The sequence below is a fragment of the Leishmania martiniquensis genome, chromosome 7 (assembly GCF_017916325.1).
Source record: "Leishmania martiniquensis isolate LSCM1 chromosome 7, whole genome shotgun sequence".
Lineage (NCBI taxonomy): Eukaryota > Euglenozoa > Kinetoplastea > Trypanosomatida > Trypanosomatidae > Leishmania > Leishmania martiniquensis.
The window spans coordinates 48,775-74,214 of record NC_090142.1 but is presented as its reverse complement, the minus strand read 5'-3'; the positions used below and the strand labels follow the sequence as shown (position 1 = coordinate 74,214).

General features: G+C 64.1%; 6 protein-coding genes across 6 annotated transcripts; 2 read left to right on the top strand and 4 right to left on the bottom strand.

The window, feature by feature from the left end:
• Positions 1-614: 614 nt before the first annotated feature.
• LSCM1_07273 (uncharacterized protein) lies at positions 615-3,713 on the top strand (the record flags this gene model as incomplete). Its single annotated transcript, XM_067324653.1, has 1 exon — positions 615-3,713. One exon carries the CDS (start codon positions 615-617, stop codon positions 3,711-3,713), a length of 3,099 nt encoding a protein of 1,032 aa, XP_067181010.1.
• A 1,793-nt stretch (positions 3,714-5,506) lies between these two features.
• LSCM1_07272 (uncharacterized protein) lies at positions 5,507-8,131 on the top strand (the record flags this gene model as incomplete). Its single annotated transcript, XM_067324652.1, has 1 exon — positions 5,507-8,131. One exon carries the CDS (start codon positions 5,507-5,509, stop codon positions 8,129-8,131), a length of 2,625 nt encoding a protein of 874 aa, XP_067181009.1.
• Positions 8,132-11,379: 3,248 nt separating this feature from the next.
• LSCM1_07271 (uncharacterized protein) lies at positions 11,380-13,164 on the bottom strand (the record flags this gene model as incomplete). The annotated part of the gene is made up of 1 exon (XM_067324651.1): positions 11,380-13,164. The coding sequence occupies one exon, from the start codon at positions 13,162-13,164 to the stop codon at positions 11,380-11,382; it is 1,785 nt and encodes a 594-aa protein (XP_067181008.1).
• A 767-nt stretch (positions 13,165-13,931) lies between these two features.
• Positions 13,932-14,996, bottom strand: LSCM1_07270 (uncharacterized protein; the record flags this gene model as incomplete). Its single annotated transcript, XM_067324650.1, has 1 exon — positions 13,932-14,996. One exon carries the CDS (start codon positions 14,994-14,996, stop codon positions 13,932-13,934), a length of 1,065 nt encoding a protein of 354 aa, XP_067181007.1.
• A 553-nt stretch (positions 14,997-15,549) lies between these two features.
• Positions 15,550-17,361, bottom strand: LSCM1_07269 (uncharacterized protein; the record flags this gene model as incomplete). The annotated part of the gene is made up of 1 exon (XM_067324649.1): positions 15,550-17,361. One exon carries the CDS (start codon positions 17,359-17,361, stop codon positions 15,550-15,552), a length of 1,812 nt encoding a protein of 603 aa, XP_067181006.1.
• Positions 17,362-17,957: 596 nt separating this feature from the next.
• LSCM1_07268 (uncharacterized protein) lies at positions 17,958-24,641 on the bottom strand (the record flags this gene model as incomplete). Its single annotated transcript, XM_067324648.1, has 1 exon — positions 17,958-24,641. One exon carries the CDS (start codon positions 24,639-24,641, stop codon positions 17,958-17,960), a length of 6,684 nt encoding a protein of 2,227 aa, XP_067181005.1.
• Between the last annotated feature and the right edge of the window lie 799 nt (positions 24,642-25,440).

Sequence of the window (25,440 nt, the reverse complement as noted above, 5' to 3'; positions counted from 1 at the left end):
CTTTTGTCACGGTGTAGAACTGACGCTCGTCCGTCGCATGCTATCGCCTGTTCTCTACACGCTGTGCTCTACTCCGGTACATCCACCCACACATATACACATCCAGACGCTTCTCCTACCGCTCGCAACATTCACTGCCTCTACTTGGCCATCACAGCAGCGCAGCATCCGCCCGCTGCCGCTCATCCTCCGCCGCCTTCGCCTCCTCCCGGCTTCGCTCGCTTTGAGTAACGTGACGGGGCGTGAGCTTGGCTCACGGACATATATACGGAGCTCAGCGAGGAAACAGGGAGGAATCGGTGCCTCTGTACCCTCGTGCGTGAGAACAGTTGAGAGGGTAGTCCGCGTCAGGTCAGTGGTGGCGTTCCTTTCAGCGTCAGCGTCATTGCCGCGCTCGCTGATCCTGTGTGGGCGCGCAGGAGGGGGAGGGGGACACACCGATTGGAGGAGAGGCCGCTGTGTATCTTCCCCCCATGCAGATCTTTTCTCAGCCGCAGTGGTGCACGCATACACTTGTCGCACATTGCGCTTCACTTTCCCCCGGCAGGGCGCCGCTTCCGCCGTGTTTACAGTGTCAACGGTTGAAGCAGCCCGCCCCCGACGGCAGCGACGCCATGGCGACCTCCGAGTACGAGATACTGGAGAAGATGGCGACCGGCTCCTTCGGCATCGTCTTCAAAGTTCGCCGAGTGACAGATCATCAAGTCTTCGTCATGAAGCGCATCCCGCTACTCGGCTTGACCGAGTCACAGCGGCGTGACGCCGCGCAGGAGATCGTCGTCATGCGAGGCCTGCATCACCCTTGTGTGGTGTCGCAACGGGATGCCTTTCTGTTTAACAAGCACGATTTGTGCCTGGTCATGGACTACTACGACGGTGGCGACATGGACACCCGCATGGCGGCGCAGCGCGAGCTGGACTTGTACTTCGACTTCGATCAGGTTATGCTGTGGTTCGTGCAGCTTGTGCTCGGGGCGCAGTACCTGCACGCCCACAACGTCGTCCACCGCGACATCAAGATCCACAACGTGTTTGTGCGCTCCAAGGACATGTCCGTCGTGCTAGGCGATTTCGGCATCTCAGAGAGGCTTGGCACGAGCCTTGCCAGCCACACGTGGGCCGCAGCGATAACGATGGGCGGCGCCCACGAAAGCAGCGGCACGTCCATCGCATCCGCGCCCGCGATGGCGCCTGCGGTGGCTGGCGGCTCGCCGTCGCCGGCACGTAACAACAATGGTGACGACACAACGCCGTCGCTTAGGGTGTCTGGTGGTTTCCATCCAGCCACCTCTGGCGGAGCAGGGGCTGGGGCAGCCGTTTCCGTCCCGCTGCTTCACCAGGCCGCATGGTCGTCTGGCCAGTGGGGCGCTGAGTCGCCTCTCGAGTCACCCAGCTTGAGCCCGTATGAGCCGCTATTGCGGATGCAGCAGCTCAGCGCGAGCAGCAATGCGGCCTCATCGTACTCGCGAGGCTCGCAGCAGAGGCGGCTGCACGGCGGCGTGGACGGCATCGGTGCCATGGAGGCGGCGATGAAGGGCACGCCACTCTACATGGCGCCAGAGGTGCTACAGGGAGGGGCTGCGAGCCCCCAATCAGACGTCTGGTCACTCGGCTGCGTCCTATACGAGCTGCTGGCCCTCCGTCACCCCTTCGAGTCGCGTGACCTTGCTCCATTGGTGATGCGTGTCTTGCGAGGACAGCGCGAGCCGCTCCCTGCGCACTACCCCCGTCCAATCGCGGACTTGATCAACCGCATGCTCTGCCTTGATGCCAGCCAGCGCCCCTCGTGCGAGGAGGTGCTGACGGTGCCGTGCGTGCGTGCCTACGTAGACCTGTGGCGCAGCCTGCGCACCCCTCTCGACGTCCCCGGCTCACCTGGCGAGTCGGCACTTATACGACAGCTGGAGGCGTGGCAGGCGAACATCGAAGCTTGGAATGCACTCCACCCCGGCGACCCGCGCGGCAAGTCGCTGCACTACACCGAAATAAAACGTCAGATGCTGAGCCCCGCGTGCACTCCAGCTGAGGAGCGCGAAAGTGTGGAGCGGCGCGCTCTCGAGGCAGCGCGGGCGACCCTTTCAACAGCGCAGCCCTCCGGTCTGCTCGGCAGCGTCTCTTCCTTCGGCGTCGGTGGCGGCGGCGGCGTCCACGACGGAACATTTTTTTACGGGGCGACCGGAGGCCGCCTCACCAGCGCTGCCAGCGGCCACGGCGGCGGCGACCTGCAGAGCACCTCCTCCAGGGAGGGCATGATGGGCATGGCGCCGTCAGACAGCATGCGTCCCTCCTTGGTTTACGACGTCGCACCAGAGCTGGCCGCCGTTGCCCCCGTGGGAAAGGCAGCGCCGTCCGGCGCTGAAGCGGCAGCGGGCAAGGCGCCGCCCGGCCGTCCTCCGAGGCCGTCACGTTGCCTGTCGGAGTCGCCGCCGCCGCGTCCGGGCCAAGTTGGGGACTTAGCAATCACTGGACACAACTTCGGCCACGGTGGCGCTCGCCTTGATTCGGCGCGGCCGCCGGCTGGTGTGGCGCGCTGCGAGGACTCCCCAATGATGAGTGCGGCTGCTGTGCAGCGCCGCCACCAGCAGAGACGGAAAGGTGATGCCGTCGCGTGTCGGCGGGGTGGCAAGTGGGGGCATCGCAAGGGCAGGACTGAGCCCGAGCGTAAGCTGACTACTAAAGTGGCATCGCTGGCCTTCGATGGCGCCGCCGCGGCTCGAATGGCGACGCCACTCGGGTCGCGGCGGGCGAGCCTCTCCACACCGCCGCTGCCGTGCGAGTATACGACAGGTCGACGGGGCTCTCTCGACGAGGACGCGCTCTTCTTTCGGGTCTATTCCAACGTCGCTGAAATGCGCTTTGCGACCCTCGACGAGATCGCGCAGGCTGTCGAGCAGATGCGCCAGCGCGTGCAGCAGTCCATGCGGCACCAATGCGTGCTCACCGACATAGAGGTGCTGCATGAGCGACACGGCTCCGCTCTCCTTCGAAGCATGCCGCACGTCCTACACGTGCTCGAGGTGGCCGCAGCGACTGAGGACAGCGCGGAGGGGCCTGACAGCACGTCCACCGGTGCCAGACCCAGCATATCACCCGAAGACGTGTACGCGCGCATGGTGCAGCAGATTGATCAGCAGCGTGGCGGGCGTGAGCAGCTGCAGCTCAACGCCCACAATGATGAAAAGGTGGCCGATGTCGCACACTCGGCGCCGCTGCCGATAGGCCGTCCGCTGCCGCCGCGCATCCGCGAGCTGCGGGAGGCCGCCGCGCTGGCTCAGGCGGCGGCACACCAAGAGGCGCACCTTCGTGCTCGACTCCTTCCGAGAGGGCCGAAGGGAAGCTCGGTATCCGCCATCAACCGGGGCGCTTCTTCGTCTTTGGCGGCGGCGCGCTTCGCTGATCCAGCCGCGCCCCTGATGTTAGCCTCGACAATTGGCGGCCGCTCATCATCACCGATCACTGGGACGGAACTGAAGCGGTGGCGCCCCTACGTCGAGCGCCGCAATCGCCTGTCCGCCGCGCTCACTGGCGTCTTTGACGCTGCCACGCTGCGGGCGGTGTACGCTTACTTCCGTACCTGCGCGCTGTTGCAGCGGGATGCCGCGGTGGTTCGCCGTCTCGTGCCAGACCGGCGGCAGTGGGCGGCGCTGCCGTCGATCGAGGAGCTGGCGGTGCTCGATCGCCGACTGGAGGGCATGTTCGAGAAGTCGAAGTGAGAGGGTAGGCGGAGCAACTGATCTGCGGGCGTGACTGCCTCCCTCTTCCACTCCCCCTCCCCCCCTGTAGTCTCGCCGCCAGAGGAGAGCAGAGGCGGACTCGGCAGCTGTGCCTTCCCCTCTCTCCGTCTATTTGCTCACCTATGCACACACGATTCATGAAGAGCGATCATACATGTGCACCACTGCTCTCTGCGTTTCGTGAAGCGCTTCTGCACAGACTTATTGCGGCGTCCTCTCTTCTCTCGCGGCATACAAGCACGCCCGTATACCTGTGTGATGGCCGCTGTCCAGATGCACCTCCGTCCTCACTCTTGCCAACCTCCACTCGCTGCCCCCCCGTTCTTACACCCGAGTGCATGTGCGTGTCTTCCGCCCACCGTTTCTCTGCCGGAGCGGAGGGTGGCGGAGAGGAGCGGGCGCGTATGCATCCTTGTCAGCGCCACGCGGACGGGGTGCATCGGCACTTCGTTGGAGTCAGTACAGCGCCTTGGGTAAACGGTAGTGGCAGCGCGTCGCTGTCGCAGCACCCTAACGCTCATAGTATACCGTCTTCAGATCTTCCCCCTCCCCCTCGCTCTGCCGCCATCACTGGCAGCGGCTCCATGACACCCGTTTCCGGCGCTGCTGTAGCAGCAGCAAGTGCAACCTCGAGCGCCCGCGCTGACATGGCTGCAGCGGCGGTGCGTGCTTTGGAAATCTGCGATACGTACTGAGTGTACCCACTGGCTATCACCAGCCGCACTCGCAGCAGCGAATAGCGCAGCGACGGAGAGCCGCCGGCGGGCACTGCTGTCGTTGTGGATGGGGTAGCGAAACGGGGGGGTCGTCGCTGACAATTCCTCGTACTCCATGAGCTGCGCCTGACTCGCTGAGTCGGTGTGGCGTGTGCAGATGACATCAGACGCTGTGCGACGCCGGGGAAATGCCAACGCGTAAGCTGCACCAGCGTGAGGCACAGCTTCTACTCCGTCGCGCAGTAACGTGCGGTGCGGTCGCACTACAGTACGACTTGTGAGGGCCCGCTTGAGGTAACCGGCCGTGTAGGGCAGGCGGCGATGTCCCTCCTGCATCTGAGTGGTTCCGCCGCACGGAACGGGCCATAGGATTGGCATTACGCGAGCGCCTCCTCTCCTTGGGAGCGCTGCGGCTCACTGGATGTCTCCAGCAGAGAGCGCTTCGGCATTCAGCCGCACCGCGACGATCTCAGTGCCGCACTGTACCCTCGACGCACCCGCGATAGGGCAAACGGAGCGTGAAAAAAGGGGAGGGGTACGACTGGCGACCAACAGGGTGAGGCAGACAGTTGGACGGACTGGCGACACAGCCGCTCTCTTCTGCACCGGACACACAGAAATGACGATCACCTGCTCCCCCTGCGTGAGGCAACTAATCAATTCTTGCCGGCAGGGCCTCAATGCTAGCGGTGCGATCGCACACATGCGACCCCACCTTCTTGGGGATGGGGGGTCGATGGCGATATGCGCATGGTTGGCTCACGGATGAGGTCGCAGTGCCACACACACACACACTCTCCCCTTTCCCGCCGCCCTTTCTACCATTGCTTTACTTCAGTGATACCCACCGCCGTCGAATCGTTGTTGCCGTCGGCACTGCTCACACTCACTTTCGCTGGCCGTGTCGTCATTGGTGCTACACTTTGTGTGCTCGCTCCTCTGCACTGAAGCCCTTTCACGACTCGCTCGCTCTCTCTCTTTCATTGTCGCCGCCTGTCAGCGCCCCTCCCCCTCCCCCTCACCCCCCTGACGCCCATCGCAAGCGCTACCAGCAAGATGGGCATGGAACACTACATCAAGCTCAAGGACCTCGGTGGCACGAACGGCGCCTTTCTGGCGCGCGACCGGCAGCAGCCGGGCCGGCTTGTCGTCATCAAGCGGTTAGCGGAGGGCACTCAGGGGATCGAGGAGCTGAACGCGTCGCTGCGGCTGCGCCACCCGCATATTGTTCGCTTTCTCGAGTCGTTTGTGTACAGTGGCAGCCTTTACGTCGTCATGTCGTACCAGCCTGGCGGCGACCTCGACGGGCTGTTCCGCTACCTCGCCCTGCGTCACAAGACACCGACGACCCACACACTGCTGCTGTGGTTCGTGCAGCTGCTGGAGGCGCTTGCGTATTGCCACGAACACCACGTCATCCACCGCGACGTTAAGCCAGGCAACATCCTCGTCTCGGAGGACACGAAGGCGCTCTTTCTCGGCGACTTCGGCTCTGCCAAGACTCTCTGCACCTCCAACGTCACCTCCACCTTCGTCGGCTCGCCGATGTGGATCTCGCCAGAGGTGCTGCTGGGCACCAGTTACAGCTACGCCGCCGACGTGTGGTCGATGGGCTGCGTGTTCTACGAGATGGCGACGCTGCGCAAGCCGTTCTTGGCGCCCAGCTTCGCGCACCTGGTACAGCAGATCACGCTGGGCCACATCAGGCCGCTTCCGTCGCACGTGGCGACGGAGGTGAAGTCGATCATTGAATCCATGCTCGTGCTAGACCCCGCGCAGCGTGTGACCGCCAAGAAGGCGCTTGATGTGGCGCGAGCCGCCCTTAACTGCGCTGAGAAGCTCCGCCGTGTGTCACCGACTCCGATGCGCTCTCCAGCGGCTCTACCCAAGGCCTCCGCGGCGCTCTCTCCTCCCCGAGCGACATTGCCACCGGAGGCGGCTGCGCACCTGCCGCGAGAGCACCCACCGCTGCCGTCACCGCAGCCTTACACCTCGCCCTCCTCATGCTCTCCCCCCAACACCACGCCACCCCCCATCGAGGATGCCAGGCGGGCGGAGATCTCCCCGCTGCCGACCACGCTGAATGCAGTAACGCCACCGCCCGACAGCATCGTAGGCGACCCGCTGCTGGTCGTCGCAGCGGAAGCGAAGGCCGGCGAGGATCCCACGCCACACGGCCCCACCGCCACCGCCACTGCAGCTACACCCGAGTCGACGCCACACGTGGCTGTTGTGAAGCGCCGCCCTGGCTCGTCGTCTGCGTCGGCCTTATTAGAACCCCCTACCCCCCTGCCGCCGTCGCCGCCTCCTGTGGTGGCGATTCCTGCGGCAAAGCAGCCGCCGCCGGTGCCTGCGATAGCGGCAGTACTGCCAGGACCTACAGTGAGGGAGGAGGCGCCCGTGGTGGAGGAGGGGGAGCAACTCAAGGCGGTACCCGTGGATACACGGCCGCGCACGCCGAAGCAGCTGCTGCTGCACATTTCCACCTCCGGCTTCTGCCGCACGCCGGCGCAGAGGCAGAAGCCGGCGCCAAAGCGCCGGAACACTGCGGCGCACAAGGCAGGTTTGCTGCCGCTACGGCAGCGGGTCCCGAGAGTCTCGACGCCGACCACAACGCCCAAGGAGGCACTGAAGGTAGTGCAGCAGCAGCCCAGTACTGAGTCGCTGGCCACTCAGCGTACTTCTGCCACTACCGCAGCTGCCCGCACAGGCTCTGCGGAGCTGCTCCCACCCTCGCGCGGAAGCTATGGGTCGACGAAGGTGGTGACGAAGGCGATGCCGCCAGCGCGCCTAGCGAATCGTGCTGTGCCTGCGGCGGACAACTGCGAGAACCCACTGCGCGTCCCGAGGGAGTCCCCAACGGGGGAGGCGCGGGACCCCAACAAAGCGCAGCTGAAGCTAGCGTCAGCGCTCCCACCGAAGCTCGCTGCTCGCCCCACCGACGCCGCACCGCCAGACCAGTGGTTCGACCAGCGGATGCGTGACCTTCGCGCCATGGAGAACTACCTCCACCAGCATCGCCGGGATGACAACAAGGTACTGCAGACGTACGATGCACGGCGACTTGAAGATGGGCAACAGCGCGAGTCGGCTTTAGCGGTACTTGCAGCCGGCAAGGGCTTGCCGGCGCCACGCCGCCGCAGCCCTCCGAAGAAGTTCATGGGTGTGGTGCAGTCCCCCAGCGTGCTTGTCCTGACACCACCGCGCCGTCGCTACCAGGCAGAAGATATCCCCGCTCCACCCCCGCCGTCCGCTGCACAACAGCAGCAGCATCAGCGAACGCAGCGGCGTGGCGTGGCCACAGCAGAAGCGCGCCAAGGTGCCGCGGTCTTGCCCTTAGCAAGGCAAGAGTCGTATACTCGTCTTGCTTCGAACCCTGCCGGTGGCATTGAGGTGAGGCAGGGCAGTCTGTCATCCACGTACAGCGGCCGCCAGGCGAGCAACGCGCGGGCGCGGCCGCGTGTGTCGCTGGAGGAGCAGCTGAAGACCGCGGAGGAACGCGTCGTCGCCCGTGAGAAGCGCGAGGCGGAGCGGCAGCGAATGAAAGAGCTCATTCGGGCACAGCGCGCCGCGGCAAAGAAGCTCAAGCGCAAGGCGAAAAAAGATGGCGCCGTGGACGTCGAGATCGTCTTACCAGACCGCATGCACTACACCGCGAAAGGCGTTGTGCCGGTGGATTAGGCGAGACGAGAGAGTGAGAGGGCCAAAGGCGGGTCTCGGGCAAGTCGCTCCCCCCCGACGCGGAGCGCAGGCCGCAGCTGCCCGTCACTCCGCTATTGCGCGCTTGTTTTCCCTATTTCCCCGCATATGTGTCCGCCTCCCCTCCCCCGCGGTGACGGAGGGGGGAGGGGAGGCGGACCAGGGGCACGCACACACTCTTTCTGTTGGGGTGGGAGAGGGAGGTGGAGACCCGCGGCAGCTCCCCCTTCCCCCCTGCCCATACCGAGTCCCCCTCTGGCGTGTGGCCGTGTGATGCGCTCGCGCCGCTGGGGAGACCAGAGGCGACTTATCGTCGCGAACGTCAGCGACCAGGCCCTCGGACAGCGCTACGTCGGAGCGGCCTATGGCAGTGAACGTGTTTGCACTCGTCCTATGATACGCTACATGCCAGCGCGAGTCGTGCGTGCCTCACTCGGCCCCTCGCACTGCCCGATGGGGGCCTATGCGCGCGAGTGTGTCCAGCCTGAGCCACCCCCTTCCCGAGGGGGACGCATCACGTGGTGCCCGGCAACGCCGGACGTAGGCCGCGTTTGTGTCTGAGGTCATACTCAGATGACGGGGTCCGCGCAGGGCTTCACAGCCGTGTGCGACGGCCGGGGTGGTGTGCCGTTGCGGTCGTATGGCGGAGGGCGAGCCTGGAGAAAGCGTCATCACCCCCATCTTTTCCCCAAACGTTCCTCGCTAGCGCGGTTTCCGGCCCCGTGCCAAGGGCCCGCGGCCGTCCTTCCCCCTTGGCCGAGGGGCAGCGCCCCCTGGCCCGCCCCGCCAGGCGACCGGGGCGGCGCCCGCTTTTGCCACCAGCAGGAGGCGCCGGGGCCCGGGCGGGGTGGGGAGGGGGCACGGCCGGCGAACCCGCGCGAAGAGGGGGGCCCCTGCTGGCAAAGGGGGGGGGCTGATGGCGCGGCGAGGGGGGACGCCGGCAGTTGCGCGTGCGCATGCCCGCGGCTCCCTCGCAGCGCAACGGCGGGAGAGGGAAGGGAGCGCAGCGGCGGACATGCAGGCGTGCACGATGCTGGACGGACGAAGCGACAGAGGAAGGATGAAACGAGGGAGAGCCCCCGGGCGGCGGAGTCCGGCCATGTGCCCAACCGCCTCCTCCTATCCCTTCCTTGAGTGCGTGCTGCACGATTGGCGCCAGGGGGACGACTTGGCGGAGTTGCGGGTGGCGATGGCCCCCGGTGCGCTCACAGAAGGACGTTGAGATGTGGCAAGAGCGGAGAGAGAAGTGCACAGCCGCAGGCGGTAAAAGAAACCAAGCAAAGAGCACTCGGTCGCTGAGGGTGCGGCGCCGCACACAGCGACACCTCTCCCCCCCCGTGCGAGCCACACAACACTACGAAGAGAAAGGGGTGATGCGGTCGCGCAGAGAAGGCGGCGGCGCCGGTGTGAAGACATGCCACGAACCTGCGTGCTTCCAGATGAGAACGTGCGGTCTGCGTGGCATCCGCCGCCTCCCCCCTCGCTGCAGCTTTGGTGGCCCTGTATCATCGCGGAGTGGATGCCTTTGGAGCTCTCGCAGGTACGTGCCCCTGACCTCCGTTTAGGAAACGGCAACCCGGTACGAGGATACCGGGGACCGTAAACAGCAGTATCATGCGCCACCCATCCGGGCTCACGCTGCGGAGCTCTTGGCAGCGGTATACGCATGACGCGCGGCACCCAATGCAGATGAAGTCACCGAGCATGTTGCCGCGCGTGCCGTTCACCTTGTGCAGGTTGTAGCGAGTGAATAGACGACCAACCGGGCAGCAGCGGATACAGAACTGCTGCGGCCATGAAGAGTGGCCGCCCGGCGAAGGGGCATGGCGTTAGCACGAACACTGGGAGGGGCCCGCCCAGTGGGGCAGGCACAAAAGGCACTCCCGCCCAAGTCCGGCGAGCCATACAGGGGTGGTGGGGACAGCCGCCAACACTCGTAGAGGGTGCAGGCCTGAGTGCCCGACTCTGCACGGGGTCAAGCCCCCGCGAACGGAGGGGGATGCCATCCCCTGCACCCCGGGAGCTGCGGGCCCGTGATGACGAGTACAGATAGAAATGTCACAGAGGAAGGAAGCAGATGACTGATGAGGAGGGGCGCGCGGTGCTGCCCAGCGGATGACAACGGCAATGCCGCCTTCGTTGTGTGCTGGTGCACAGAGACATGGGGTTCGGCGTCTAGTGGCTGAACAGGGGCGACATTGAAGACACACAGAGCACTGCAAGGCAGAGGCGGCGGTGACATCATGGAGTGTTGAGGGAGGCGGGTGAGAGGGGTTGTCAGGGGCATGATGGCCGGTGGAACGGTGCAGATTGGGGGCAGTGTACAGGGAGATGCGGAAAGGGGTGGGGTGGGGGGAGAAAGGCAGGGCTGCTACGACGTGCCTTTCTCCAACCCACTCGCATGACTGCTCACAGCCTGTTGGCTCGTCGCAGTTTCGGCCGACAGCGAGGGCGTGAGGCCTCGAAGGGACAGGCAAGGCTTGGCACGTCACAGTAAATATAGGCCTCAACACGGATTCAGAAGCTCGCGCATCGCACCACTCAATACAGAGGCATGGAATGCTCAGCGTGGCCAGTACCTGCACCTCTCTGAACTTTGCATGAGCCGGCCTTCGATGTACTGCACGGTGCTCGCCAAGAGCTCTTCCAGCGACGCGCCAGCATGAGCCGACCGCTCCTCGATGGCGCTATCCCGCGGCACCGAGCCAGGGAGGCTGCCCGGGTGCTGCTTGCAGTGCTCGTGCCATCGTGCTAGTAGCCACGGCGTCCGCGACCGCGGCATCTCCCGTACCCCTCCACGCACATGTACCCTCCCGTTGCGTAGGTGGGCCACGCCGTACTCGAGCTGCAGTTGGCAACGGCAACGGCCACAGATCCACAGATGCCCCAAGTCGCCGGAGGGCAGGGAGCTGCGGTGGCGCCGCCATTGCACACCCAATCGCAGGCAGTCCTTCACGACGGTACGCCGGATGGGTCTCTCTGCCGTGGGGCCTTCTGCTGGCTCGCGTGCCTTCTTCAGACAATCGCAGTGGGGTGACGTGTCGCAGAGAACGGGGGAGGGAAGGGGAGGGGGGAAAGCAAGGTTAGCCGCATGCCTCCGCTGCGCTACAGCACTCGCCGTTTCTGTTTCGCTGGGACTTGACGTCCCTTTTTCGTCTTTTTTTTTCGCTGTTGAGGGGGGGGCGTGCGCGACCACCCGACCGCACCGCACGGCAGCGGCGGCCTGAGCATCAGTAAATGCGCTTCGCCTTTCCAGCCTGCACGTCAAAGCGATCTGCCTTCAGCAAAGCTATTAGAAGCGGCGTCAGTCGTACTAGCGTTCCCACCCCCGCTGGGCCGCTCTTGCCGTTCGCAGAGAGGGTTGGCCCCGCAGTGGCCTGAGAGTGGCCGCAACCGCTGATGGGCGTCTCGCGCGGCGTGCTGATCGGCGATACACCCACGTGGACACCCCACGAAGTGACAAGCGAGTGCATCCGAGACGCGCTGCTTCGCTGGATGGGCCCACTTTCACTGCCGCTGCCGCCGTTGCGAGGTGTTGGCTCAGCGTTGGAGGATGACGGCGGCGGGGCCAACAACAATGTTCGGAGAGTGAAGCGCGCGCACGCACCGTACACAATGCTGGACAGCATGCACTTTATTAGGGCGAGGATCAGCACGACCAAGACGCATACCAGAGGTGCTTGCATCAGGAGGTAGCCCGCCGCTCGCCCAAGGCTCCAGAGCAGCAGCCCCGCATACGCGATGGCGTCGAGGCCAGCACGCTTGACGTTCTTGGGGGCAAAGCCGAAGGCAGGGGTGAGCAGTTCGGCCGCTTCTTCCACGCGCGCTGCGGTACCGCCGTCGGATCCGCTCACCACCACCACCTCCAACGGCGGCGGCAGCCGCCATAGTACCTTCTCGCAGCTCAAGTCCAGCAATGCCAGCTGCGAGTAGGCACGGAAGGCCGAGGGCGGGATGCCGTTGAAGCGGAAGAGGAAAAGGTGCTTTACAAAGTCGATGGCCACCTCAACGCAGAGGATGACGAAGACGTCTGCGAAGGCGAAGTCGCTGAAGCGCTCATGCACGTGGTGCAGCAGCATCACCAGGAAGAAGACGATGTACTGCATGCGCTCCAGCGCGTCGAGGGCGCACACGCTGTGGAGAGACTCCGGCGTATTTTTCTTGAAGACAAAGCTCTTAAGCTCCGTGAAGTTGTTGCCGACGAGCAGCGCCATAAGGGAGTTACCCTCCGCATTTATCGTGACGTTCAGCGTGACAACGTGCAGCAATAGGGAGAGGGAGTGGCAGGAGGTGCTGATGCAGGCGGCGACTAGGCTACCGGCGAGGGTCCACCGTGACGGAGGCGTATGCTGGCGGGCGGTGCCGGTGTGGACGTCATCTAAATCGACTGACCGGCTCCTAGCAGCTGCTCTCTTCGTAGGCATGTCTGCTGCAGCTGACATGGTCTGGCGGCGGCAAGCGCCGTAGTAGGCGTGCTCGTCAAGGGCGGCGTAGAATACCTCGAGCGAGTCCTGCGAAAAGGACGACAAGATCTTGTCCGCCACATCGAGAATGCTAAAGATCATGACGACGGTGATGAACGACGTGCGCCGCACCGCATGGTAGAGGTAGGAGTACAGCTGGGCCGTTGCCAGGCCCGCCACGCAGTAGCTACCCAGTGTCACGCTCAGCACGAGCAGTGCGATCATGTCACGCAGTTCGCACCGTCGCCACAGTGTGACCACCTTCAGTGGAAGCAGCAGCAGCCCGATGAGATGGTCAAAGAGACCCACGCCGGTAATGGCGAAGTAGAGCTCCATGTCGAGGAACATGTGTGGGATGCGCTGGAAGTGCTCGCAAACGGCGGCGTATCCGTGATCGCGGTGCCGCACCTTAGAGTCACTGGCGGACATCATGAAGGCCTTGTGTGCCTGCTGCCGATCTCGGCGCCTCGACTGCTGGTACCGCTGCTCGGCGGTCGCCCCAAACAGCAGCTCCACCGTCTGCTGCCGCACAGCACCCCAGTTCCACTTCATAATCGGCTCTCTACGATTACAGGTCTACAGAGCGGACGGAGAGGGGAGGGGGGGCAGCAGGGGTACCGCCCTACGTCTTGCCCGCTTGGCGCCGAGGCAATGCACAGAAGTTAATGAAACGGTGCTTTTGGTTCTCTATCGCAGCAGCGTTAACGCACACGTCTAAATGCTGACGAGGGAGGCACGCGTGCACACTCCAACAACTCGTGCAACGGCACACGCACAGTGTGTGTGTGCGCGTGTGTGGGCGTTTGCGTGAGGAAGAAAGGGGAAAGGCGGTTGGCGTGTATATTCAACGACCCATCGCTACCGCCACCATCACCTCTTCACGTTGGGGATGACGGCAGAAGGCATACACATTTGGCTCGCAGGCAGAGCACACATACGGGGGGAGGGGGATGGGCGTGTGTGTGTGTGTGCCTGTGTGCCTCAGGGGGTGGAGAGGGAACTCGGCACCGCGACTCCGCCACCCTGATCGAAAAGGGTGGAGGAGCGAGGCGGCCGGCGAGAGTGCAAAGCCTCCAAGGAGAGGGACATGGGCGGGAGGACGGCCAATGGGGCGTGTGGCACCGCTCCCTCCCCCGCCGATTTCTGCTTTCCTTCACACAGACGGGGAGACACACAGCCGCTTTACGCGAATCCACGTTGGTGTTAGCCAACGGCACACGCCCTGCGTCGCCCCAACCCAAACGAGGGTGGAGGGGGGGAGGGGGAAGGACCGGCGTGTGTGTGAGGTGCCCCACATCGCCGCTGTGTGATCACAGGCGCTACACTGTCTTCGCTGCCAACTCCGCCTCCTCCACAGCGGGTGACACAGATGGGCTTTGCTGCTGCTGCTGAAGCCGGCGGGCGAGGGCCTCTCGTGCGATTAGGCGGTGCCTCTCCGCTTCCTCTGCGGTTGTTCCCGGAAGTAGCACCGTCGTCGTCGCTGTCGCCGTGGTTGGGCTGTTGGGCAAGGCCCCACCTACTGCGGCCCGGGAGAACACCGGGGCGGGCAAGGTTGCCGCGCCACCACCGACCCCGCCCTCAGATGCGAGTAGAAAGCGCAGCGGCGAAGCTTGCAGCCGCCTCTGCACGCACCCGCTCGCGCAGCGCACGCCATCCCTGAGCGCGGCCGGGTACATGAAGGCTTCAAAGGCGAAGGCGGCGTTCGCAGCGCCAGTGACGCGGCGCTCGTACTGCCAGCTGACAATCAATGAAATGCACGCCACCATGACCCGCCAACCTTCACGGTGTGCATCATAGCGATCAAGACTGCGGCCGATAACCAGCGACACCATGTCGCAGCCGAAGGCGACCCAGACGATGGCGAGTGGAACACGGTGGAGCGTCAGCTGGCCGTTGCGCAGCCGTGGGCCCACCGCCGCTGATACACCTCGCACGCGGCACAGAGAGAAAGCAATCACCTCTGCAACCGGCCACACCCCCACGTATCCGTACGGCCGGTTGTAATAGTCGCTGCCGCTGAACACAGTGAGCTGCAGAGGCGTGCAAATTATGAGGTCTGCGAGGAACACCAACGCGCCCGTGACCACTGTCGTGAAAAGCAGGAAGACGGCGTACTCGCTGCTGCCCGTGGCCGTTTCGGCAGATGCCCCGGCAAGGATGACGGCGGCGCTCACGGCAATATGGCAGGGCTGCTCTATCGTCATGGCCAGCGGGTACGTGATGAACCGCCAAGGAAACAGTTCGTAGAAGATGCCGTGCATGCAGGTCAGATCATTGGAAGCGCTCATCAGCAACATGAAGCACATCAGCAGCAGCAGGCTTGCCGTCACCGGCATCTTTTGCGCTGTACGCGCCACCGCTGCCAGCGATGAAGGGACGGGCATCCGGATGGGCCAAAGCCAATCGAATACGGCAGGGGGAGGAGGGGGAGGGGAAAGATGGCAGAGAGCGCCAAGAAGGGCTTAAGAGAGAGAGAGGAGTGTGCCGCGAGGCCGGTGAGTACGGGCGCATTTACCGCAGCGGCGCGGTCGCTCGTTCGCTCGCGTGGAAGTATGCGCATGCGTTGATGTTAGCGTGTGCGAAGGTGCGGCGGTAAATTGAGGGAGGAGGGCGACGAAGGCTGAGTGGTGCAGGAAGAGTGTGTGCATGTGTGTGTGTGGGGGGGTCAGATGGTGGTGAGGGGGTGACAGAAGGGGGGAGACCCTCGTCGTCACGCAGGTGGTGACATAAGCGGCCCCCGATATGCCGTGCAGAGGGGTCGCGGAAACACACACACGCGCACGCATATATATCCATATAGTAAGGGCGAAAGGGTGGAAGAGTCCCCGCCTGCAGACATTTTGGCGCGCACTGCTGATGCTGTGGCTCTGAGGGGCGCTGGAGAGGGAAGGGGTGGGGGTGGGGGAGCGGCAGCAGGAGCGGAGAGGGAGAGAGACCTCAAGCCGACGGGGAATCAGGCGACACGACCCAGCCAGACCCGATCACAGCCATCGCCTCAGGCGGCGACGGCTCTGCGTCGCTGTGAGAGGGGTCGTAGCCCTTAGCCCATCCTTCTTCGAGCGCCAAGATGGATGTGTACGCCACCAGCGCCTGCCCGGCGGTGACAGCGCGAAGGGGAACATCGAAGTGCACGCGAGCACGCCGAACGCGAACCCTCTCATCTGCGCTGAGTTCTTCGTCTGCTGCTTTCCATTCTACTGTTGACGGCTGCAGTGCTTCGTGGTGCCGCGTACAGCAGTGGCATCGCAGACGATACACGCTGTGCTCATGGGAGGTTGCAGCGCGCTGACGCAGCATAGGTAGTGGTAACCACCAATACAGTGACGCGACGATAGCTTGAGATGTGTACAACAGCGCGTTGTTCCACTGGGCAACCACCCGCACTTCTTCCAGCACACGAACGCGCGCTGCCTCGCCATCACTCAAGGCGGAAGGTGGCAGAGGAGCCAGTATCTTCTCAGCAACGTAGTATACCGCCTCGCAGATTCGCCCGCCAGTAGTACGGCGGCAGAGACGCACACGCTGACCGAGGGTAAAGGCGTAGGCCGGCAGGCGGCCCGGGTAGTCTGCCTGGAGGGCATCAAACGGGGGACTATGAGGCAGACGGCTCGCGGTGGGCTGCGACGGCGCGGTGACGGAGTGCTCGACCCTGTCTTCAGAGACGAACAGCTCTTCCCCTGTTAGCGCGTCGGAGAACTTCGTGCGGGCCAGCGGTAAGGACAATGGTGGCGGGGGCGGGAGGTACTCGTTCAGGAAGGCAGGAAAGCGCGAGCGACACGATGCAGCACCAGCGCACGTGGCGGCGGGGGGCGGCCCGACGAAGCAGATCCCTGTGCTCGTCCTCTTTCGATAGATGTGGGCTGCCATCTGCTCCGACTCGCCATCTGAGCCCGCCGCCGCCGCCGCGCCCCCGCTGTGCCCGAAGCTGTGCCTCGCCAAAGCGCGCACGTCCGCCTTGCAGTTGAAGAGGTGCCCGAGGGGGAAGATCGCGCTGGCCAGGGCCGACGGCGGCACTCGGGATAGAAAGGGGGTCTGGTCGTTGAGGTCCCGCCCAGCAGAGCACGGCCGCACAAGCAGCACCGGTCGCTTCCCTTCATGACCACCAGCGTGGGCCCCGCACGGCAGGTCGCAGGTGCGCGCGTAGTGGCCAGTGGCGAGGAGCGTCTCACTGAGCATCGATTCCGTGCGACGCAGTGCACGCGTCAAGGCGCCGAATTTGATTTTACTATTGCACAGTACGTCCACGTTGAGTGTGTGCCCAACGGCGTAGGCGTCCAGCATGCGCTCAAAGCACTGCTCGGCGTATTCGCTGGAGAAGTCGTACAGCGGCAGAGACGCGCCCTCGTTGGGGAGGAGGCCGACCGCCCTTGCCACCCGCTGCGCGTCGTCGTAGTCGGCCTGGGCTCGCACACACCATCCCGAGGCTGCGTTGTCATCGTGCCAGTTGCGCATAAAAAAAGGGGTATACCGCACAGGAGTGCTGCCGTCGCCCAGAGCCACACTGCTCCGTCTGCCTGCGGCGATCAGCGTGTCCAGCAGCTCGTGGAGTGGGGTGCGTGTGCCAACAGCCGCTTGTAGCGCAGGCAGCGGCGGCGGTGCCGCGCGTGGCCCTCCAAAGCAGCGAAGCGCGGCCACGTCGCGTGCGGTGTGAACGCAACGCTGCAGCAAGAGTGCGGTGACGGCGCTGTCCACACCCCCAGACAGCGCGATGGCAATGCGCAGCTGCGGGCGCTTCGTGGCCGTGCTCATGCACAGCTCGGGTGTGCTTTTCTTGGGTTGTCAGAGTAGTGTGGCAGTGACGGAGAGCGAAGGAGGAAAGCGGTACGAGGGGAAACACACGGGCAAACGTCAAGCATAATGAGAGGGGGGCACCATCAAGCTGGCGAACAGAGTGATAGGTGCGCGTATGCAGCTGCGGTACCCTTTTCCTCGCTCCTGAGCGCAGAGAAAGGTTCGCATACGGCTTCATCGCTTACCGCTTTCTCTTCTCTCCCCTTCTTGTTAGCCTCATAAGTGGCGCGCGAAGGACACACACACACACACACACAAGCTCACTCCCCTCTGCGTGCGTCGCTATGTGTGTGCGTATGGACACGTGTGTGCCCCTGCGTATTCACGCAGCTGCACGACCGGTCCCTCTAAGCGCTGCCTCACTGTTCTTTCCCTTTACGCTTTTGGCCCAACAGCGGCCATCGCCATCTTCCGTTGCCGCCGCACCACCGCAGGCATCGACTCGCGCGCACGCAACGCTGACCTTCACCTCTCAAACTTCCGTTTCAAAAACGCTGCGGGGTGCGGCGGGAAGAGAGGACACACTTCGCAGCGGCTCGCCACTGTTTCCGCTGTCATGCACCATCGAAGTCACGGACTCTCTCCGCCGCCGCATCGCCGACCTCTTCCATCACCCGCGCTTTCGCTGCATCCACTGTGGGGGGGGCCCTCGGCAGGGGCGCGAGAGCCGCCCTCGTGCGACTGAGCCTCGCAGACCCCCCGCCGTTGACGCCGTTGCGGCTGAGAGCGCGGCCGTTTCCATCGCACGTGCCGTTCACGGCCGTCGCCTTCGCGGAGGGCGCTCCCTCTTCGTCGCTCTCCGCTGCCGAGGCTGAGGTGACTTCGCCCGAGTTGGCATCACCGCCGCTACCCGTCACAGCTCTCGCAATATCGCTTACCTGGTGTGGCAGTTGGGCATGAGCGATGTACCATGCGAAATAGTCACGCACTGTGGTGATCAGTGTGCCGGCCGTCGGCGTCAGCAGCGAGACCAGCGAGGAGAAGAACTGCGGGTGTAGCGCCATTGCCTCGAAAGCTTCCTGCCGTCTCGTCCAACCGGCCATTGGCGCTGTCGACATCGATTGCCCCGTCAGCAACCGCACCAGATACCCCAGGACAGTGGCCAGCTGCTGGTACATGCCCGAGTTGCAGGTGCGCACATGCTGCTGCTCTTGCGGCGGCAGTCGCTGAAGAGCGGCACCGTCGGCAGCGAGTGGGCTGTACCCTTCCGCTGTCAGCACAGCCTCGGTACCGCCGCTGACTCCCAAAGATAGAGTGGAGGGCGACGGCGCGGCGGCGTGGGTGACGGCCTGCACCTGCCGAATTCCCGCTATGATGTCGGTGGTGACTGCAAGCAGCTTGTCGGAGGGGTACTCAGCGGACAACATCGCCAACTTCAGGTAGCACTGCAGGACGCTGCGTATTGCCGCGTGCGGCAACAGCGCGCTGTTCCGTGTGAACGCCGGTGCCTCTCGTTTCTGCTCAACACCCTGCAGCGCGTATTGCTCCACCTCGTTCGAGTGGTTGATACGCCATAATATGGCGAAGAGCGTGCCGGCCGCTTGGAGGCTGAGCTGCAGCAGCACCGCTATAGAGGCTCGCGGCAGCTCCCAGTCGTCCTTGCTCGCGTCAGGGGCCTCTGCTGCACCGGTCGACGGCGCAGCGCTGCCAGCGGCGGCGGCGCTCGCTACCACACCCTGCAGTTCTTTCGGGACGCCGCTCAAGACCTGAGAGAGCAGGTTCACATACTCGATGAGGACCTCGTCCGCGACGAGGGCGGCGTCACCCGCATGATGCGCCTCCTCGCTGGCGGCGCGACCTCCGCGACTCGGTGCCGGGGTAGCGACCTCGCCATTCCGTTCCCCTGCCGCCGTTGCTGCAAAACTGCTGATCGCCGCTTCTGCCACTGCTGCGGCCGCCCCGCGCACTAGCCACTGCGTCTCCGCCCGATCCACCAGCTCCATCGTGTCGGTCGCCTGCGCGCAGTAGACTGCCCATCCTGGTGCGACGTTGGCTGCCGACGTGCTCAGCCAGCTCCAGCCCACGAAACTGATGTTGGGGGGCACCACGGCAGTGAGCGGGATGCGCACGGCGTAAAGTGCCATCGCCAGGCAATCCAGTACGCACTGCGCTAGTTTCGGGCACGGCGCTGCGCTGTTCTGCGGCAGGCAGACGGCGACGCACTGGGAGAGGGAGCGGAGGGCGAGGAAGCGGTACTGATAGGGACTATTGGAGCTGAGGAGGATCGGCAGGAGGCAGCGCCGCATGACAGACTCGGCAGCCGTGGCCATATCGTCCCCACTGAGGCCCGTGAGCAGCTCGTTGGCAATGAACCCAAGCACGGTCGGCACGGTGGCCCGGAACGACTTCCGCGAGCACCGCCGCATCGACGTCGGCACCGGCATCTGGAAGAAGAGAAAAGGTACGAGGCTCGCGTGCGTGACGGGTATTCTGTGTGGATGCACGGCATGCCCAATGGTCCCGTCCAACACCACTTCCGCCAAATCTAGTGCCATAGAGCACACCTCCGCCGGTTGCATCTGCAGCGACAGAGTGCGCAGCTGGTGTGCCACCTCTGCTCGCGTCTGCTCCCGCTCGCACTGCAGCAGCAGGCAAAGCCGCGCCAGCGTGCACTGGGCGACAGAGTGCGGGTCCTCTTCAATAGACGTCACCACCTGTTGTGTTAACACGCTGCGCTGCTCCATCAGCCGCATCAAGGTGCTTGGATCCGCCACGGCAATCGTCGGCGAGGCCGGACCGGCCGCACTGTACCCCAGCGACGCCGACGATGCGGCCGTCGCGGACATTGCCAGTGTGGATGTGCAGATGCTGCTCAGCAGCGCTACACACACTTGGGCGCTGTCTGCGTCTCCACACATGCCACCCATGTAGGCGAGCTGGGCCAGCAGCCACAAGAGTGCAGCGCGCACCGGCCCTGGTAGTCGATCAGAGGACGTGGTGCCGGTGCCGCCACAGAGCGCAACCAGCTTGCGAAGCACCAGCAGGGCAAGACTACCCGCCTCCGTGGCAGTGCTACTGCGGTCGCACAACGCCACGGCGAGCGGATACAGCACCTCTTGCCACGATACCATCATAGTGTAGAGGGAGAGGTGCTGACCAGCGGACGTCACCTCTGCCGTTCGTATTGTGCGCGAAAGAACCTCCTTCACGGCTTGCAGCGTGTGCATCTGTAGCAGAGTCACTGCCCCGTCAGAGGCGGACGCGAGCGTCACGTCATAGATGGTGCGAAGACAGCGGAAGCTTTGCACAAATCCAACTGGGGTGGTGTCCACCGTCAGTGTCGCGATCGCCTCAGACTTCCCTGACGTCGGTGGCGGGACCGCCACTCGGCGAGTCGAGTACGACATCCACATCGTGCACAGCAGTTCCACTAGGCACTGGAAGAGCACCTGCAGACCGTCGTCGCTGGAGCCGTGCTTCTTGACGAGCTCCACATAGGCCGGCACCACCACCGCCGTGAAGTCGCGCACATTCACGAAGTACACGATCTCAGTTGTCCGCTTGGCGTGCACAATGCGCGCGTACTCGAGGGCCCGACGCAGCACCGTCAGCGCGGAGGAGAGGTTCGCCACATCGCCGACCGCGTAACTGCCTATGGTGGTCATTATACCTTCCATGGCACGGCGAATGGCCTCCGTGGGCCGGTCCGTCTTCGGCGCCAAGTCGTCAGCCACCCGCCTCTCTTCAGCCTCGACACTGAGACGCGTGATGCTCTCGATCCGGGTGAAAACGTCTTCGACGAGAGGCGGCGTCGCCGCCGACGCGGTGCGGCGAACCTCCAGCATGAGCTGGCATACTGCCACCCAGCATCGCACTGGAAAGTTTATGGCGTGAGTTGTGGCGGCCACCACCAACACCGCCCGCCGGCAATGCGCCCGCGCCGGCGTCGCGTCAGCCATGCGTAGCAGTGTGAGCATTGTTACAGTGCACTCCGTTGGCAGGTCGAACGCGGCCGCCATGCACAGCAGCGACTGCAGCCCGCGCACACACTGCAGCAGGACATCCAGCGGCACCGCCGTGGTGCCCTCACACATGGCTGGACCGAAGACGGCACACACCGAGGACCAAACGCTGAGGAAAAAATCCTTAGCGACGGCGCACCACCATCCCTCCGGGTCCGGCGCGAGCGGCTCCTGCTGGGTGCGCAGCTTCAGCAGCTGCCGCGTCTCGCTCACCATGCGCTGCCGCTCCACCCCAAAAGCTATCTGCCGCCTCTCCTCCCGGGACACAAAAAACGCGTCGAAGGACCCGCGGCTGGCGCCTTCAGCGCTCTCAGAAGCGTCCGCGGAGACGCTCTTGATGCTCTCCAGCGGGTGTGCGCTGATGCGGTAGAAGATGTCGTCTACGAAGCTGTCGGTGAAGCTCTCGTCCTCGTTGCAGCGGCGCAGCTGACCGCGGAACGCCTTCGCATCGAGCCGCATCCCTGCGGACGGGTTGTGAATGTTTGTGTTGAGCATCACCGTGGCGACCACGACAATGAATACGGCCGTGTCACTCTTGAAGGGGAAGATGTCGCTGTCGACGCCGCGCCCACGGTTCGCCTCGAAGTAGGCGGCGGAGAAGTACTCAAGCAGCCGCTCGATGCGCTGCCCTTCCTTGGGCAGTTGCACCCGCATGAGAAGCTCGCTGATGGCCTCCAGCACACTACACCCGGCTAATGGCAAACGTCGTAGGTAAGCTGTGCAGACGTGCAGCGGGAACACCTCCGGCGTCGTCAAGAAATCGGCCACCGCCTCGGGGCTGAGGGAGCTGACGCGGGTGAGGAAATCGGCGACGGCCTCCGCCTTCTGCGCCGAGGCGGCGGACGGAGGCGGGGGCAGCAGTGTGTGCTCCCACTGCCTACGGAAGTCGGCGTGGGAGAGGGGGATCGCGTTCTCCTCCTCCGTTACATGGAAGAGCTTGTAGATCGCCTTCTTGGGGGCGGCGTTGAAGCGGTCGACCTCCTGCTGCTCCTTGAGCTTCAACTCGCGACATGTCATGGCAGGCAGCGCGCTGAGCACATCCCTGCCGCTCTCCTCCTCCGGCGGCATTCGCGTTGCCATGAGTTCGACGATGCGAGCAAGGCCGTGGAGCGCCATGGCAGGCAGAGAGAGCGAGGCAAGATTGAGGATGGCCGCGGCCGACGGAGTCCGCTCCGCGGACGTGATGCTGTCCGCTCCTGCAGCACGATGCTGGGGCCCATCCGACTGGGTCGCCATACCCGAGGGGAGCGCCGCCGCCGCTGATGCGCTTGACGTCGTCTCTTGCTGGAGTCGCAGCTGCCCTTGGACGACGGCGTCCTGTACGAACTCCTCCTTAGGTGCGGCCCGGACGATACGAGAGAAGGCGCTGGTGAGCTGCTGCATGAGATTCAGCTGATGGGCGTGGACATTGAGGTCGTACAGACGGTACACGTGAAGGATGAGGGGAACACTGCTGCGACCGCCGTCGGCGGGAAGGGTGCTGCTGCTGCTGCCCATGAAGGTGGTGAGAAAATGCAGCGCGATGGTGCGCTTCACATAGTGCGGGCTGTTCGAGGATTCCAGCAGGCGCAGTACGACATTGCTATAAAGAAAGCCCACCTCCTGACCTATTTGCGCTGGGCACGCAGTGGCTAGCAGTCCAAGCGCGTCCAGCCCCGCAGCCAACACCGCCGGCTGGATCGAGGCGACACAGTTGAGGATGCCGTCGTACAAGGCGCGGCACCATCGACTGTCCAGAAGCACACACCGCAGCAGTGGCAAGTCGCGCGCGGCGATGCACTGCAGCATGTCCGTGAGGAGACGAGTAGCGAGCAGCTGGCCCTCGTTGCTGTCCCCGCAGCACTTCGCCACGGCTGCGAGGTAGTCGGCGAAGAAGCTGCTGCCGAGGCGGGTGAGCACGTCACCCGCCGCCGCTCGCCACGCCAGTGGCGTAGTACTGCTCACACGGACTGGCGGCGCCGCGACAGGTGTCGAGTCGCCTGTAGATAACGGCTTGGAGGGACTAGCCTGCACACCAGCCGCTGCTGCCGACGCCACCGTCGCTGCTTTCATGGGCTCACAGAGGGAAAAGAGGTCGTGGGAGGCGTCTTTCTTGAGGCCTACAAGCGGTGCCGGCGCCCCCTCGGCACGGACGGCGGCCACTGACGCCAAGAGCTTCACAGATGGCTCGATGACGCCGCCGATGTTGCGGATGCTGCGCACTAGCGATGGGCCCCACTGTCGCCGCAGAGCGTGAATGCGGCGCTGTACGTGAGCCGCAATGCGCTCTGGTGGTTCGCCCTCGAGGGCGTCCTGAACCGCGTTCACGTCCGCCAACGAACCCTCCGCCGACGTGGCTGAGTTACCGGAAGATGTGATGCTCGACCGCAGCAGGTGCAGCTCCTCCTTCTCTACCCGCGATTGAAAGTACACCTGTGCGCGACGGGTCTGCTTCACCGCGTCGAGGCATAACTGCACGGGGAAGCGGGCACTAGAGGCGTCTGATGGGACGGCGTTGGCGCTGACGAGCTGAACGCAGCCTACCAGCGCCCTTGTTGCCACGTCGACCTCCTTCGCCAGCTGAACGAAGATCGCAGACAGCTTCGCCTCCGCGTCGTCGTTTTCGGCGGCTTCGCGCGCAGTGTCAATGTCGGCTCCGGCGGTAGTGGTGCTGGTATACGTGTGGTGCACGACGTGCTGAAGGGAGGCCATAATCGTCGAGCAGCATCTGACCATTAGCAAGCGTGCGAGACTTTTCGCCAACGCCTGCAGCTTCGCCCGCTCCGGTGCGTCGGCATCGAAGAGCAGCCGCAGGTAACTCACAAGCCCTATCAGGTTGCGCTCATCCGCCGCGGCAGGTGGCGCAGGGACGTCTGCGGGGGAGGAGGAGAAGCCGTCAGGTGCCGCTGGCGACGACAGTACAGACGAATGGTTGCCTGCAGCTGAGGAGTCTGCCACGGTGGAAGGCTCTCTTCCTCCGCTTGATAGAGTTGCCGCCGTCGCTTGCTCTGCAACTTCTGTGCGCGATGCAGACCCGGGAGGCTCTGCTAAGGATGTACGCTGCGGCAGCAGAGGTGATGGGAGCAAGGCGATGGAGGGACGTGGGGCACCGATAGCTCCGAGATCCTTCAGCCACACCTCGGTGGCGCTTCGCAAGTCACTCAGTTTTGCCCTCTGCGCACTTCCGAGGGCATTACTGCTCACTACGGAGCTGATACGCGTGAGTAAGGCGTTGAGCTGAACAAGGTACGCCACCCTGTTCTCCACCTCCACATTTGTTGGCTGATGATGCGCCATTGCGGATGGCAGGACGACGCGCAGAGGTGCTGAGGGAGGGGGAGGGGTATGAAGGGCACTCAGGCCGGAGGACCGATTTGTGGCCTTCCACACGCGGCAATTTTGTGCGAGCGGGTCGGCGCACGTGTGGCGCACGACTCACGTTTAGCACCGAGCCCCAAACTCCCTCACTCCCTCGGGCAATGCTTTTATGTGAGGGTGCCAGGGGAGAGCGACGAGGGGAGACTGAGTAGGGCGGAGCAGAGAGGGCAGACTAATGTGTGTGCGCTCTGAAAAAAAAAGTGTAAGGTGCGTGAGGACAGAAGGAGAAAGACAAGCAAACGTGTTTGTGTGTGTGGGGAGGGGGGAGGGAGGGAGGAGCCAACGATGTACTGAATGGGTTGCAAGGCGTGCGTGTGAGTGGGGAGAGAGGAGGGGAAGGAAGCGCGTGCGTGAGGTCGATACGGGGTAGGGGAGGATGGGAGGGGTGGAGGTGGACGCACCGACACCAACAGACTCGCAGCGGAACACGCCGACGGAAAGAGAGCACAATGGACACGCAGGCGACGAAAAGCAATGAGTGTGTGTGCGTGTGAGGACAGGGGGGAGGGCGCGGGGGAGGAGTCAATTGAAGGTAAAGAGATGCTGACGACAGAAGAGTTGATAGCAAGAGAGGCGACTACACACGCCAGCGCCTCACTGTCCGAGACGGCGGGGCGGTAGACACTCGCACACTCGAGCTAATGCCAAACGTGGAGGGTCCACGGTCACCGCAGCAGTACGTTGCCCAGGAGGAAAAGGGGAGACTGGGGCACAAGCC